This window comes from Anabrus simplex, chromosome 1 (assembly GCF_040414725.1).
Source record: "Anabrus simplex isolate iqAnaSimp1 chromosome 1, ASM4041472v1, whole genome shotgun sequence".
Classification (NCBI taxonomy): domain Eukaryota; kingdom Metazoa; phylum Arthropoda; class Insecta; order Orthoptera; family Tettigoniidae; genus Anabrus; species Anabrus simplex.
In genome coordinates, this window is record NC_090265.1 from 1,578,061,432 (window position 1) to 1,578,076,793 (window position 15,362).

The following is a 15,362-nucleotide window of genomic DNA, read 5'->3' on the forward strand; positions in this document are numbered from 1 at the left end:
AATGAATCCTTCTATGTAGAAGATCTGAGGTTACAACTATCAGTGCCATCCACAGGAAGCTGTACCGAGCATATAGAAGGAAGAATAACCAATAGGAGAGAAATCGATTTAGATTTCTACACCATAGACGTCATTCCCGACAGGAACTGAACCAGAGAAAACCAAGAGCAAAGACATAACACGACTTGTCATTAATGGCTTTCACCATAAGATCTGTGTGAACAAATCCTATCACGATTCTAATGAAAGTTGTGTGTGTATTCTGTGCAGTAATAAGTATGATAGATATCATATAACCATGTGCCGAGCGAGAAAAGTCATTGAGTGACTATTGTAAAACCTAGTTTATAATTATAATCTAATGCCCATTCAGGGGAACCTTTCTTCTTAATAGTTATTGTTCATTGAACGAGTTGGCTACAAACTTCAGGTCACATAGCTTAGTGCTTGCATTCAGCAGATATTGGGTTTGAACCCCACCATCGGAATCCAAAAGTTGGTTATCCATGTTCACACTAGGCAAATGCTGCAGCTGTATTTTAATTAAGACCACGGTTGCTTCATTCTCAGTTCTATTTCTTTCCTATCCCATTGTTGCCAAAAGACCTGAGTTGGTGCAACGTTACAACACTATCCCATTGTGTTCTAACAATTGACATTCTGTATAGTGAAACACATTTTATCAGCCTGCTAAATTCCTCTCATTTCTTTCTTGGAAGGGGAATATGAATTTGTTTTCTTGTTTTCAAAATATATAAAGTCAATGAGGATATCATACTATTTATTCCTAGGCAAAAGTAAGGGTAATCCGGGTTAAACATCTTTTCCGGACAGAAAGCTTGAAACCATATTTGAGAATTGCATCAGAACATGAACACTTAGAGCTGTGTAACATAAAGTAACAGTTTCGTAGCTAAAATACTTACCATCTACTCTGCACTCTGGCACCTGGTCAGCCCACATGCAGACGCGAGCCTGAGGGTCATAACCGAGACCGGGAGAGCACTGGTATCGACTAGCCTCACCGTTCCAGCAGTTCCAGAATACGTCACACTTGGTCTCATCGGGGAAGATACCATAGAGACGTGGGCAGTGTGGTGCACTTATGGGGGGCTCTGAAATAATAATAATAATAATAATAATAATAATAATAATAATAATAATAATAATAATAATAATAATAATAATAATAATAATAATAATAATAATAATCAGAAAAGGTTGTTAGTTGCCAGAGTTAACTACTTAAAAGCACAAGGAGTATAATTAAAGTCATGCATAGAAATATATGAGCATGAAAAAAGCACATAAGATAAACATAATGTCAGGTTATTATCAGGAGAGGAAGCAATAGAGTGGAGGACAAGAATAAACATGAAAATAGAAAAGGACAACAATTCTCCATGTCATCGTTCACTGCCATCTTCAGGTTGGCAGGTTCTCTCATCATCAAGTCTTCTACACCCATTTCTTCTCAGCCCTTGACAAGCTTGTTTCTGATTCCCAGCTTCATTTGGAAGGTGAATTTCAACACCCATTGAGGGGCCATCTTGGAAGATTTTCAGTTTTGATCTGGGAAATGTAGGATAAGAGGTGAGCCGCAGATAAACACAGGGTTTTTTCTTTTCAGCATATGGCTTTTAGTGCTGGGAGTATTGAAGAATATGTTCAGCTCGCCCATTTTGCACCTGCTTTTCCTGGTACACCTCATTTCCCTAGCATGCCTATTCAGTGACACCTGGACCACCTATAATAGCTGATGACAGAGCTGTTGAGGTCCAAACCAGCCTCCGGGCTGAGCACTGTACATAACAGCATACATACCCATGGGGGTGAGCTACATATACTGTTGGGTGCTGCCTGTAGGTGTGGATATAATTGTACAGGCTAGGAATGAAGAGAAAGATGCTATGGCCATGAGAAAGGTGCTATTCCAGCATTTAACAGGAGTTGAAATGGGAAACCATGGAAAATCATTTCAAGGGTGGTCGATGGGGATTTCAAACCCACCTGTCTCCTGAGTACAGAACTAATATTCACAACTAGCCATGCCACAACACAATGAGCTAATCTCATTCCTATTAACACAAATAAAGGAAAGAGACATAAAGATAAAGATGACTACATGTGTAAAAGAATAGAAACTCAGGACAAACACAAATGGAGAAAAGGAACCCAACCATGGTTCTGAGGTTCACTTAGCCTGTACCAAAAACAAGTACCAGGTTAATTCCTGAGAGCAAAAGCAGCAGGGCGTAAAGCCAACTGCTCTATCCTGCAGAGTACCAAGGTTATGAACAGTGAAAGCCTTTGCCTTCCACTTTTCCATGAGCTTTTCTGGCCTGTACAAGGATGTATTTACTTTCTTGCTTTATTAAAAAAAAATGTGTTTATAGTAACTACAGTATAATGTGTTTATAGTACTTTTCCTAAAGTATGTATGTTGGGTGTTCAGCCCGAAGGCTGGTTTGATCCTCCACAGCTACGCCAACAGCTGTTATAGATGGCCTAGGCATCACTGAAGAGAAATAATTAAAATAATATGTCATAAAGCATTTGTTATCAAAGATGATTTTTGGTTGTGATAACCTAATTAGTGAGAAGTATGTCAATTACATGTAAGATATACAATGTATCGTAGTCTGTATAACAGTATTTACTGGTATATATTGTATGGCTTTTGGTGCCAGGAGTGTTGAAAGACATGTTCAACTTGCCAGCTGCAGGTCTTTCTAAGAGATGTTCATGGGTAACCTGTGCATCTCGATGTAGGATGATGATTATGATAACAGTATTATGAGTATAACAGTAACTAGGTAGGTCAAAAAATTCAGATCTGTGTATTACAGATTGTCTGTTCCCTTATTGTATCACTGTAAAATGGGTTCTTTAAACACATATCAATCAATTACTTCTTCTCTTCGGCTGTCATATTCTAGACCTGGGACTTTAAACGTGTTCAGCACAGCAAGTACCGGTATTTTGATTTTTGTCGTAGCTTTTCTCCCTCTGCTAATTTGGATTTCTTCTCTTCATGTTTTATTGTATCTTTAGACTTTCCTCTTGACCCTGTGAACCGAAACATTATTTGTCTGTCTGTTCCATCGTCATGTATAGACAGGTGAACTGAGTGTCTTGAACCTTAAAAGGGGGACAGTGAAATGCCTCTGCTAAAATACACGCTGTATAAAGAACGTAGTTTAATATCTCAAATTATATATTTCCTTCTGTTATAGAAACTGGATATAATTATTTATAATTTATTATGATCACCTAACAAGATATGATGATGATGATGATGATAATAATAATAATAATAATAATAATAATAATAATAATAATAATCATCATCATCATCATAATCAAATCATCATTCATGGTCTCAGGTACAGAGTTTAAGACCTTTTGAAGTGGTGCCATCTAGGTTGATTGCCAGCCAATTTGGACATTCCAATTGTGTTTGCAGAGTAGTAACGAATAATTACAAGGAGTGCGAGGAGTTTTGAACTCACGAACATGGGGTCAAGAGTTGGACATATCACTGATCCACCGAAGCAGCTATCCAACAAAGATGAGAAAGAATTCGAGATCATTGGTGTTAGTGGCGCGCCATTTTGAATATTCAAATAGGGTAGGCCCTATGCAGTTTAGGAAAATATACCGTAACTTCACTTTCTATAGTAATTTTAAGAAAGCGTCATAGTTTATTAGTGTATTTCTCTTATCATTGCATATACTTACAGTTTCAACTATGTCCATTCTTCCACTGTTCATACACCTCGGTAATAAGTGGACAGATGTAGGTGAGCCTAGTTAAATTGCCACATGTAGGCCTACTCTTGTCTGGTGTAGACTGAATGAACCTCGGAGCTTTGTGTCACTCTAGAATTGGAATCTCATCTCTATTCTTCTTTTCTTTTTAATTTCTAACGGGGGTTACTTGTTGTTTAGAAAACGTTCCAACATGAATGCTGGAGAAATATTTACATCATTTTTATACGCGAGTATTTGTTACTCTATATCTAAAATGTAGTTTTTCCGAGGTTTTAACTAACAGCTGTCAATATTTCACCGCTGTATTTAGATAAAAGATCACGCATCGCCATGTGTAACTAGATTACACCAGTGAACCCGAGTTCGAACCTGTAACATTTTAGGGCACAGTGCCTCAGAAAACCAAAAGTGTGAATGATAGGTAACCCTATCACCCATTTTTAATTTCTTCATGTCTTTTCGAGCACGTGTTAAGCTCGATTAGTAATGTTTGCTCGTGCACGTAGTTATTTAGTAGGCCTACTGTATTGTAGTTGTTCTGATTTTACTGCCCTGGCTTGAATATTAACTGACAATATTTTCGGTACCGGTAATGTTAAACACTAAGAGATGTCGTATTAGTGTAGTACGTACCAAGAGTTGTTCTGTCACCGCATTCTACGTTGTGGATGTAGTCGCAGTTCTCTGTCAGGTACTTGGGATCAGAAGCATCGAAGGCGAGACCATTGCCGCAAGTCTTCAGTTCCGCAACTCCGTTGTCGCACTTGAAGTATTTGTCACAAGACCGACTGTGTGGGTAAAATCCATAGTCATCGGGGCACTTGAAGCTTTCCTGGGCAGCAGCTGCAAATACAAAGACATGGAGAAAATTAAATCATCAGTTTTTCGTTGTTATTCATTTTGGGACTGCCATTATTAATATATCAATACTTTAGGTTACGGGTTATTTGACCTTTAGATCTGCTGGCTAGGATATAAAGTTACGAACTTAAGAACCTGGAACTCAGTCTGCTGCATGAATGTCGTAAATTATAATTGATGCACTTTGCATGAGAGATGTATTTATGCGTCGTTGAAAACCAGCAGCAGCCGAAGGGACGTTAAACTTAAAACATTGTTACATCACATGTTTTGTTCACATGGAGCTGTTTGCAAGCTGTGATAAGATCTTGTGAGACTGGTGTCTCATTTCTTTTAGGATACGGTACACACAGAGACACACAGGAAAGCAGATGGAACTCTTTGATACTGAAAGAGTGTTCATTGACTCTTCAAGCAGCCTTGACACAGTAACAGGAAACGTGCTAAAACAATGCGCGATTTCAAAACTCTTTATCTCACGGCCTCAAGTGATCGTATGATCTGCATGGAGTAAGGCTCAGATCTTTGTCACTCATCAGTATGAAGCATTCAGCATAATATATTGTTGACTTATCCAAACATCTTTCGGATGTTGCTAGAAATCGGCAGCATAAAACATTAATCAAACATTTTTTCCATTGGGCAACATGAAAGGCACGATAGCATTATTGTAAAAATGAAACTCCTTGAATATATATATATTTATGCTTAAAATGTGTTTGAAATTTCTGTCATGAACTACAGGTTCAGTCTCGCCTTCAAATTAATATAATTGTTATCAAATATTACCTAAGTTTTTGCTAATTTCTGTTTCTTCTACAAGCGCTTGTAAACTCGGATATACCGTACGGTATATTTTCATGTATTTCGTCTTATATTAAGAATTATTAACATTGTTTCGACTGATATGCTGCTCTATTAAAATCCCGCTAAATTCGGGTCAAAATTTAAACATTTAATCATTTTTCAAACACTAAAAATGATACTGTAGACTGGAAATAAAGATGGCATGGCCATCATCGAGTGGGTTACAGACTACGGTAAAGAATGCTCAGAGACCGACAATCGCCCTTAAAACAGAGTATCTACTGCCTTAAGGGATTAGTTGAATTCTTGACATACACTTCCTACTGTTAAAATCGAAATCTGACTGTGGCAAGGCCATCTCCTCCGCCCACTTAAAAAGAGACCATCTCCTGCTTCTCTGACCTAACTTTCTCCCACCTGCGTAAGACCTTGAAGAACAACTTCTACATTGCGCTAGGCCGGTTGGTTAATTTTAATATTACAGTAGATTAGATGTAACAAATTACTTAATTATTCACCGCTATAGTTACGGGTTTTGAATTCTACATATACCTAATGTGTTGAAGGTATTTTTCGATATTACAACGAATACAAAATCCGCAGCGATTTGCCTATCATTAAGTATTCAAGTTGATGACGATTAAACGTACCGGTAAGGACAACGAAGTTAGACAGAAAAACTAAACACGATCTGTAGAAATGTCGATATACGGGGCAATGTGGAAATCGAGAACACTGAAATAGTATTATTGGGATGTGGGAGATCAGATTAGAAACTGAAAAGGCACGTCTTGGAACAACAATATAAAGGTTGGGAAAATGTGTATATTTAGATGGAATATTTCAATAACGTAGATTTAAAAGAATATTAGACGATGGTTGAATTATTATGGGAGGAGGCGTGAAAGCAAAATAAATTACTAAAATTTATTAGAATGTCTTGGAATTATTTGGTGACAGAATGTTGTAATATTATCACCCTGTATGTTGCATTTACGCATTCATGTTGGACGTAAACATGAAAGTCTCCTTAGACAGAAGAGAAGTCTACAGTCGTTGAACAACGTATGTTAATAGGAGCCTTGTATTCATAAATAGAAGCAATGCCTGACCCAGGTAGGGATGCCGTGGTTATCAGTCAATGTTATCAATTCAAAGATAAGACAGCAGAATTATCATTCCTCCTATAAATTACTATCGAACAGTAAGCTCATGACAAAATCGCGAAGGAAAGCTACGGTAATAACATAAAACAGAAATAAGACAAATCACTCAAATTCGCTGTTAGAAGAGAAAATTGGTAAACATCAAGCCTTATTACTAAAAACAATTGTGTTATTTCCCTGGGTTGTTCCGGACCGCTCCCTGCTCTGCTCTGGAAGGGTGAAAGTTAAGGCACATGTGCCTCGTAGTCCGAGCGCTATACTTTCACTTTCCGCATTCCATACCAGACAACTCGTGCCACACTGGAACGTGCCTGTTCACTTCCGTATGAGACTTCGAAATGATTTACGTGTAACTGAACACCACATGTACCATGGGTTTGCAGTCCTGATTCATAGTTGAGAGCGCTAACGTACATTTCGTGATAAGACTAGGAACATAAGTTTCATGTTAGATCACAGGGCCAACCAAAGTGTAGGTTTCCCCGGAATGTCCCATGCTCACTTCTTTGGACACACTTTCAGACTTGGAATTCCAGTACTTTTCTTATAACTGACAAAGTCGAACATAAATAGGCTCTGTAGTATCTTCAACAGTGCCATTCAGAAAAATAATGGCCTTGACTTCAGTCTGCGATTGCGTGAGTTTGTAACTGAACTTCATCCCGCAATTGTATGAAGTCCTAAAAATAGGGAAAATTGTAAGGTGAAGTTCTATAATGTAATGCTTGTACGTGTATTTCTTCATTTATTTTGTCATTTTACTTTGTCGTGTGTTCCGCCATATTAAAATAAGGTTCTTTAGTTTTTAGAAAAATACTTTGATATTTTACATCAATATTATAGAAGATTATATAAATTTGTAGAATATAGTTTAGATATAAGTTTCACCATGTTAATTGTAGCTTATCTGACGTAGTTACCATTGTAATTGGGACACTAAGTCCTGTAGTGTGCAATAAATAAATAAATAAATAAATAAATAAAATAAATAAATAAATAAAGATTTCTAATTAAATTTGCTGTCCCTTTTGTGTTTCAAGATTACGTATTATCCTACTTTCTAAAGCGAATCCTTTTCACCAACCGAGTCGGTAACAGTTAGTGTAGGACTGTTAAAAGAGGCGAGTCATGAAACAAGAATTCTCCACTGTAAATATCGAGTACGGCTTTAAATTTTCTTAATGAGCTCATTCTAGATTGGGTGGGAAAGATTAAATGCTTATGGAAAATAAGCGAGAGTTTATTAAGTAAGAAATGTTCCTAATAGAATGATCAGTTAAGAATTAGGTGAAGAAATGACGAAAGTTGATTGCATAATTGTGAAGGCGAGAGAAAGTGAGAGTTATGATGCATAACCTGGTTTGAACAATGTTTGATGCAAATAGCTGATCAAACGGTAACTTTTACCACCCGGTTAGCTAAACCTTATTCAACAGTAAACTAGCAGTGTGATGAAGCATATAGGATCCACCAGGTATTTAGGGAAGGTTTCAGTAATTTTATGACTTAATATCTTCACCAGAAAAACAATCTATTACATCATTAGATTGATATTTTTAAGTAAATCGAATGAGACATCTAGGATAACTCATGTTTATGGGGAACAAGATTTCCTCTCTGCATTTTAAATTCCATTCCATATTCTAAATAAAGTAGATTTGGCGACCATTTCGGAGGGCTATCATGTACCAATCTAAAGATATTCGTCCTGTATAACAGCTTACTAAATAATATCATCTTTGAGGAAGGCTTAACAAGTGAGTGATTATTCTTTTTAAATGTGTTGGAATCTTATTTGAGTGTGAATGCATTATACAATAATTTTATGCTTCTAAAACTAACAATGCCTGAACTTTCCTTCCGCATTCTTCAGAATTACATCTACTAAGAGAGATGAATGATAGGAATAATTGTTTAGAGTGGCAGTTGTCCGTTGGTTGAAATTCCTATGCACAGAACGTTTTACTCTTACCAAGCACTGTCAGGACTATGGTATGTAATTCTGCGGTTCACAGGGTGCAATTTATCGTGACGTTTCACTGCAGTAGCCATCCAAGCTTAGTGAGGGAACGTTAGAAATTCATCTATAGTAAAACTAATATTTATATAATTATCCCTGTTCTCACTACGTAGCAAAATCTAATCTGCACGATTCTTTGGAGTCTCTCAAATTTAGTTAACAATATTAAGCATTGCATTATGCATGTATGTCGAAGGAGGGTTGGGTTTTAAATGTTGACACCTGTGAAGGAGGAACACTGTTTGGGGCCCTTCACCCAGTCAGCCCAACATAGCCCAGCCACACCTTGTCGCACCTCACCCGCCCACGAGAGCGAAAGCTGCCTCCACCTTTACTCTTCCGTATCTATATATTCTGTAATCAACTTTATGGGTTCATGCCGAGGATGCGAGGAGGTACACTTTCACTCTCCATCTCGTGGCCCTGAATTAGAAATCATTATGCAAGTGACCTACACTCAGCTTACACGTGTTCCTGGGAATATTTTAATGAGAGAGAAAATACCTACCGTAGTAGTTACGAAATTTAGAGGTTAACTGACCATATAAACATTTTGATCGTCATTAATCTTTCCATATGCTGCAATTGCTAAGTATTAATTCGCCCTTCATAACATGAATTCTCTTTGACCTTGTTTTCCACGCATTGTTCCGCTATCAGTATGAAGGAACTTATTAAATGCCAACTCTTGTATTTCAACAAGTTTATTAGAGGGAACTGATTATAATCACGACGAGCGCATAGCACACTTGCAATTGTTATCTGATGTTAAGGGACTCTTCTAGTTATCTATATTCACAGTAGCTCATCTAATTCTTATCTGATGTTAAGATTCTTCTAGTATTAACCCAATTATTCACTGTAATAATTCCAGACTTCTCACTTTCATCTGTCCTATCCGACTTCCCTTCTAGTTCTTTTCCGACCCCGAGGGTATTACGTATGGAGGCCTCAGATGTTATTATTCATGTCTTACATGAGGTAGGGAGGAATATAAGAGGAGTAAACTGACTTTTTGAAGTTTACATATGTCTTTCAATATTTAACTTATAAAGCTTATCTTCCAAAAACTTGTTATAAATTGGTTTTATAATTATTCTTGTTATCAAGAACAGATAGTCCTGAAAGATTCTCTGGTTAATGACAGTAAAGGACTGAAGACTGCAATGCAATGCATACTTTTGCGCGTGCTGAATCTTTTCGTATGCAAGATGAACGACTCTCACTCCCCATTGCCCCAACCTATGGTACCTGGTCGGACCGGCTCCGATAGCCGTAGGCTTCAGGGCAAGGTTAAACAACTCCATCCATTCTTCAGCGCTACTTTCGAAGGAGTTCTTTGTTTATCACTTCTAATGCACTTTTACTTCCTCGCGTCTAAAGGGAGAAAGCATTTAAGCAAATACATGAAGAATAGTCACTGAGAATTATATTGATGATACAAAATACCGTTTAATTTTCACAAGAGTTCATTTCACAATGAGAAAGTTATTTATGAGAATTCAATAAAAAACAACCTCTTTTCATGGAATAATCTACAGTATGTTTATTGTAAGCGAACGTCTTAGTGAGCAGTGTTATGCAAGCATAAACCTGACCGAATGAGTTGGTCGTGCGGTTAAGGTCGCGCAGCTGTGAGCTTGCATTCGAGAAATAATAGTTTCGAACCCCACTGTCGGCAGCCTGAAGATGGTTTCCGATTTTCATCCTAGGCAAATGCTGGGGCTGTACCTTAATTAAGGCCACGGCCGCTTCCCTTCTTTTCTATCCCATCGTTACCATAAGCCCTGTCTGTATCGGTGCGATGTAAAAAGAACAAATGTCATAAATTGAAAAATATTATTAAAATGCGGACATGGAGCCCGATCTGAGAAATATTTGGTCTGGGTTGCATGTAAGGACCTGTGGTACTGGCCGGTTTGACAAGCTGAGAGTATACGCTGTTGAAATGCCATGAAGTGATGAAATATTTGTTCATCAAATAGTTTAGATAGGATCATACCAGGGAAAATTCTGCTCTATCGACTATTCATGATTACCATATCCGTATCCTTGGAAATATACTTAGCGAGTACTGTCCTATTCTTCAAAGTCGATGCAATCGATTTCGGAACACGCGATTCACGTTAATAAATGAAACTCGACGTGTTCTGTATTTATTTTGATACAATCTGATAACAGAATCGTACTCAAATGACAGTGTGTCATACTTGGTGAGATATTCGATCCAAATGAGGTACACCAGGTATTTGAATAGAACAGCTATTTAACAGGCATCGTGGCATGATGTGGGAGGTTGTCGTTCTGTGAGAAAGAGGCTTCCATGTAGCAGTTGAGTGTTTTAAAAAAACGGAATGATAAGATACCTTTAAACGTAGATTCTTTGTTTACTGAAACTTGCCTTCATCATAAGTACAAGTGCAGTTACTAGAAATGAAGACAGGAATGATACCTAGGCTGTAGCAGCTGTAATTCTGAAAAATATATCACCTTACATATTACTAATTGGAAACATGGTGTTAATGAACTACTTATGTTGGTAAGATAAACAAATAGTGCTTTACTAACTGTGGAATCTAGTCCATTCCACTCCTCTCCAATAAAATATTATGTAAATGAAAGTTTGAATCTTGACAGTGGTTGCTTCACCGAGGCAATTAACCTAGTTAGAGATGTCAAGTTTTAGCAGTTGGTGAATGGAAAAGAAATGTTACTAGCTTCGCTAGCAATAATTTACTGACTAGTAAACTAGTAGATTTTTCGTGTATACTTCAGACTCTTGTCAATACTTACGTACCTTTCAAAAACGCCTCCAAGTTAAGGATATTTTTTAAACACTACATAACTTTAGATACATGAAAATGAATCTTGGTACTCCTGGATTCCAGTCAATTCATACTTCAAAATGCAATTTACCTCTTTGTGAGGCACCTACAGTTCGTTCGTTCTTCAGCAACTGATACGTTAGGCTAAACATTCCTCTTTAATTTTCTGAGCGTATTCTATATAAATACTTTTAGGATATTCAGAATACTTCCTGCGCTGGACTTATCTTACTGTATTGGTCTTCACAGCAGCTCTGGCTAACTCTGGCTAAATTCCCAGGTTCTTTGAAATCTAGGTAAACTATTGATAAGGCTGAATTCACGTATCACGGGAGAATGTAAAAGAATGGTTTCTTCCTGGTTCTCGGAAGTTTTGGCGCCTCTATCGAGTACGAGTTTACCTCTTGGTATTTGTAAACTATTCCAGGAAAATAAGAGTTTTTCTTTCCCGAGGGACTCCTTCTCCAGTATGAAATCCACAAGAGAACAGCAAAATATTCACAGAATATATCTGCATTATGGAATAAACTAGTGACTTTGAAACACTATTAACTCGAATGGTATTTTTATAGCAATACCTAATTAATTACCATTTTAAATCCTAGCAGATGGTAGTCATTAGCACAACACGTCAAAGAACTGTATTCCAGACCTTACGGAACGAGAGCCAGAGTTTCAAGAGAAAACTGTACAATATATTGAAGCGTAGATTTATCTAACTCCCACTTGTACGATCAATTGAATTTCTCCCTCGTTTTCTGTTGATCTGTGTAGCCTATCCATACAATGGCTGCAGCTATATGATAAATATTATGTGAGTGGATGATTATAATGTGGGATTTTTAGCTGATAGAAAGCAAATTATGTAAAATACAGGCTTTAGACCTGTGTGCCTAGAAAAATGAAACACCGGGAAAAATTAATGTTAACATTCACTAAGAAATGTATGCGCAAGGCTTATTAGAATATGATTTGGCCAATAGTCTACAAAACTAAGCTGCTAGTTATTTCGTGAGAAATATCGACTTGTTACCGTACGCAATATTTTGTTGTTAAAAAATCACCTCTGAGAAAGGATTGAGCAAATTAAAGATAGACACTGGTGGAAACAAGAACACGTTTCGACATGGAACGAGCCGCGATATGCCCGATTGCGTCACCAGCTTACGAGCCTGGTTATGTGATCTCCTCTTAATAGACGAAGAATAAGATGAACATTACAGTTATGTATACGATTACAGTACATGTATTTTATAGTGTTTTATCAAAGAATAAATGGGTTGAAAATGGAGTCTCAAAAATCATTTTAGATTTACGGAGGTCATGAAATAATTTTACATGGTTTCGTGAGATACAATAGACCCAATCTCCTTCATGCGCCGGTGAGTAGGGCCTATCCGAATATCTTCTTCGCTTCACCAGCTATGAATTTTTCATCGTTGGTGTCCTGGTTATGGAGCCACTGTTACAGATTCACTTGGGTTATCGAAGCGTAGTTGTATTCCGTTGTTAGCAATTTCTAAGTCTTCTAAAATCAGCGCGGTGTTTTGCTGTGTCGCATCATCTGTGGGCCCATTTGTTGTAGGTCTTCCTCTTCTTCGTATGGTGGGCATTGAAGGTCAAGGGCTCTTCCGGGTACACGATTTTCGAGTTTCCGAAGATCACATGGTCTGTATACATGCCGTTTTTTAAGAAAAAAGATACGGTACGAATTCCCCGTAAATTAAGGGAGTGTCTGGCAGAAGAATTACCATGCAGTTTTATGGCATTCAGTGTGGACTGAGACTTTAAGGTTGTTCATTAAGATTCAAGAACTGTTTCCATAGTTAGGTATCTTAAAATGGTGTACCGTTGCAATAACATTCTGACTGCACGCTGTCCTATTGCAGAAGTAATACCTTATCGAACAGCGCACAGGAAGTACGTTGGAGTATAAGTTTCCGAGCGTCCTATACAGGCACGTTTGTCGTGCGCCACGCCTGTGAAGCACGTGGCTAGCATGTGATGGAGAACCTGCCCTCGCCTTCAATCAATGTTATGTACTTTCTTGGGATAGGTGCGGCCAGTACGGTATCACTCGATCTGATTTTTCTTTCTCTCGGTACTGTCGGTACTGGTGTAGGGGTAGCGTGCCTGCCTCTTACCCGGAGGCCCCGGGTTCGATTCCCAGCCAGGTCAGGGATTTTTAGCTGGACCTGAGGGCTGGTTCGAGGTCTACTCAGCCTACGTGATTAGAATTGAGGAGCTATCTGACGGTGAGATAGCGGCCCCGGTCTAGAAAGCCAAGAATATCGGCCGAGAGGATTCGTCGTGCTGACCACACGACACCTCGCAATCTGCAGGCCTTCGGGCTGAGCAGCGGTCGCTTGGTAGGCCAAGGCCCTTCAAGGGCTGTAGTGCCATGGGGTTTGGGTTTTGGGTACTGTTGAGTTGGGCACAGACCGCCTCAGGGAACGAACCACTGGCTATGGAGTGTTCTCTGTTACATTAATTATCCACTTCAAAACCAGACTTCCGCGTCATTGTTTTAAATATATTCTTATCCAGTAACATATTTGTACTTAGTGATAACTTGGGTTTAAGCTTACCTGGTTATATTAAAACTAATGAGTATCCTCTGAACTGTTATTTTACGAGTATAGGCTCGATGTTCCTACATTTCTACTAACCCATATATATGTCTCAGTACGAAAGGCTTGGCTGGAAAATTCAAGTTCGATGGAGTATTTAAGGCCAGACATGACATTTGTCAGCCGTCCTTCAGCAGTCCTTCTTCTTCGGATCGGGAAATGTTGACGTACGTTTCTTATATAACGAGGTAACCTGCCTATTTACAGCATAAACATTAAGTTGATGGTAATACAAGCCCCAATCCACTCACGAATCAAATGAACTACTGCATACCTTTTGCCACGTGTAATGAGATCTGAAATGAAAGTACATTAAAATTTGTTGCTTTATGATCATATTCTGATATTCCTGGATGCAAGGACAACATTTAAATTTATTTTTATTGGCTCCACTAGAGTTCTTCAATGGTAGATGTCAATGTTTTTAAGACATAACATTTCTTTTATCTCTTTGCGACAGTTCCTCTGTTCTTGTCGCTAGTTTACCTGGCTGGAATTCTTTATGTCCCAGACACAATTCCTGTTTTTATAATAGGTCGATTGAAAAGATATCCAATGAGAAGATAACTTTCTGATAATAGTTAATTACATTATCGACTGAATCGCCACGTTTCGCTATAGCTCCATAAGGAAAGCAGCCATCATTTAGCGAGCCTTGGCATCCAAGAGAGCTGTACTGTCTGAATTTGAGCTTTAATTATTTTACAACCTCCTTAATAAAATGCCAAAAAAGGAATAATATAATCTTAAGACTTAATTATCTTGTATCCTGTATTATAGGATTGTTGTTCGAAAATACAACACCAGAAACTGGGATTCAATACAGGGTATCCAATAAATAAATAAATAAATAAATAAATAAATAAATAAATAAATAAATAAATAAATAAATAAATAAATAAATAAATAAATAAATAAATAAATACATACATACATACATAAATAAAGAACGAACGAAAGAGAGGAGAGGTTCTATACAATAAGATCATAGAAGAACATGTATTCATACATCATGTAGATTACACACATAGCTTTCCTGCAACAACATGGAACTACTTAAAATTACCAGACCGCAGTAAGGAATAAAATTACCAAGAATTATAATAACCTCACATCTGTCAGGAATTCTGAAGTGGAAAAGACTTGGAAGGAAGACAACACCGTTTTAGGAAAGCTCAAATTTGTGTAGTCGTTCTGAAAATTATAGCAAGATATTACGAGCCAAATATATTATCCATTTTCAAGTTTATAAGGGGGCATTTTCATGAAATCGAAAATT

General features: G+C 37.7%; 1 protein-coding gene across 2 annotated transcripts in view; it reads right to left on the reverse strand.

Annotated features, from left to right (window-relative positions):
• Positions 1-15,362, reverse strand: part of Gasp (Chitin binding Peritrophin-A domain-containing protein Gasp) — a 39,548-nt gene that overhangs the window by 10,687 nt on the left and 13,499 nt on the right. For both annotated transcript variants that reach the window (XM_067138176.2, XM_067138175.2), the window contains exons 2-3: positions 4,408-4,617; positions 927-1,115 (exon numbers count right to left, since the gene is read on the reverse strand). In XM_067138176.2, coding sequence (XP_066994277.2) covers positions 927-1,115; positions 4,408-4,617 — 399 coding nt within the window. The remainder of the gene's footprint in view (positions 1-926; positions 1,116-4,407; positions 4,618-15,362) is intronic.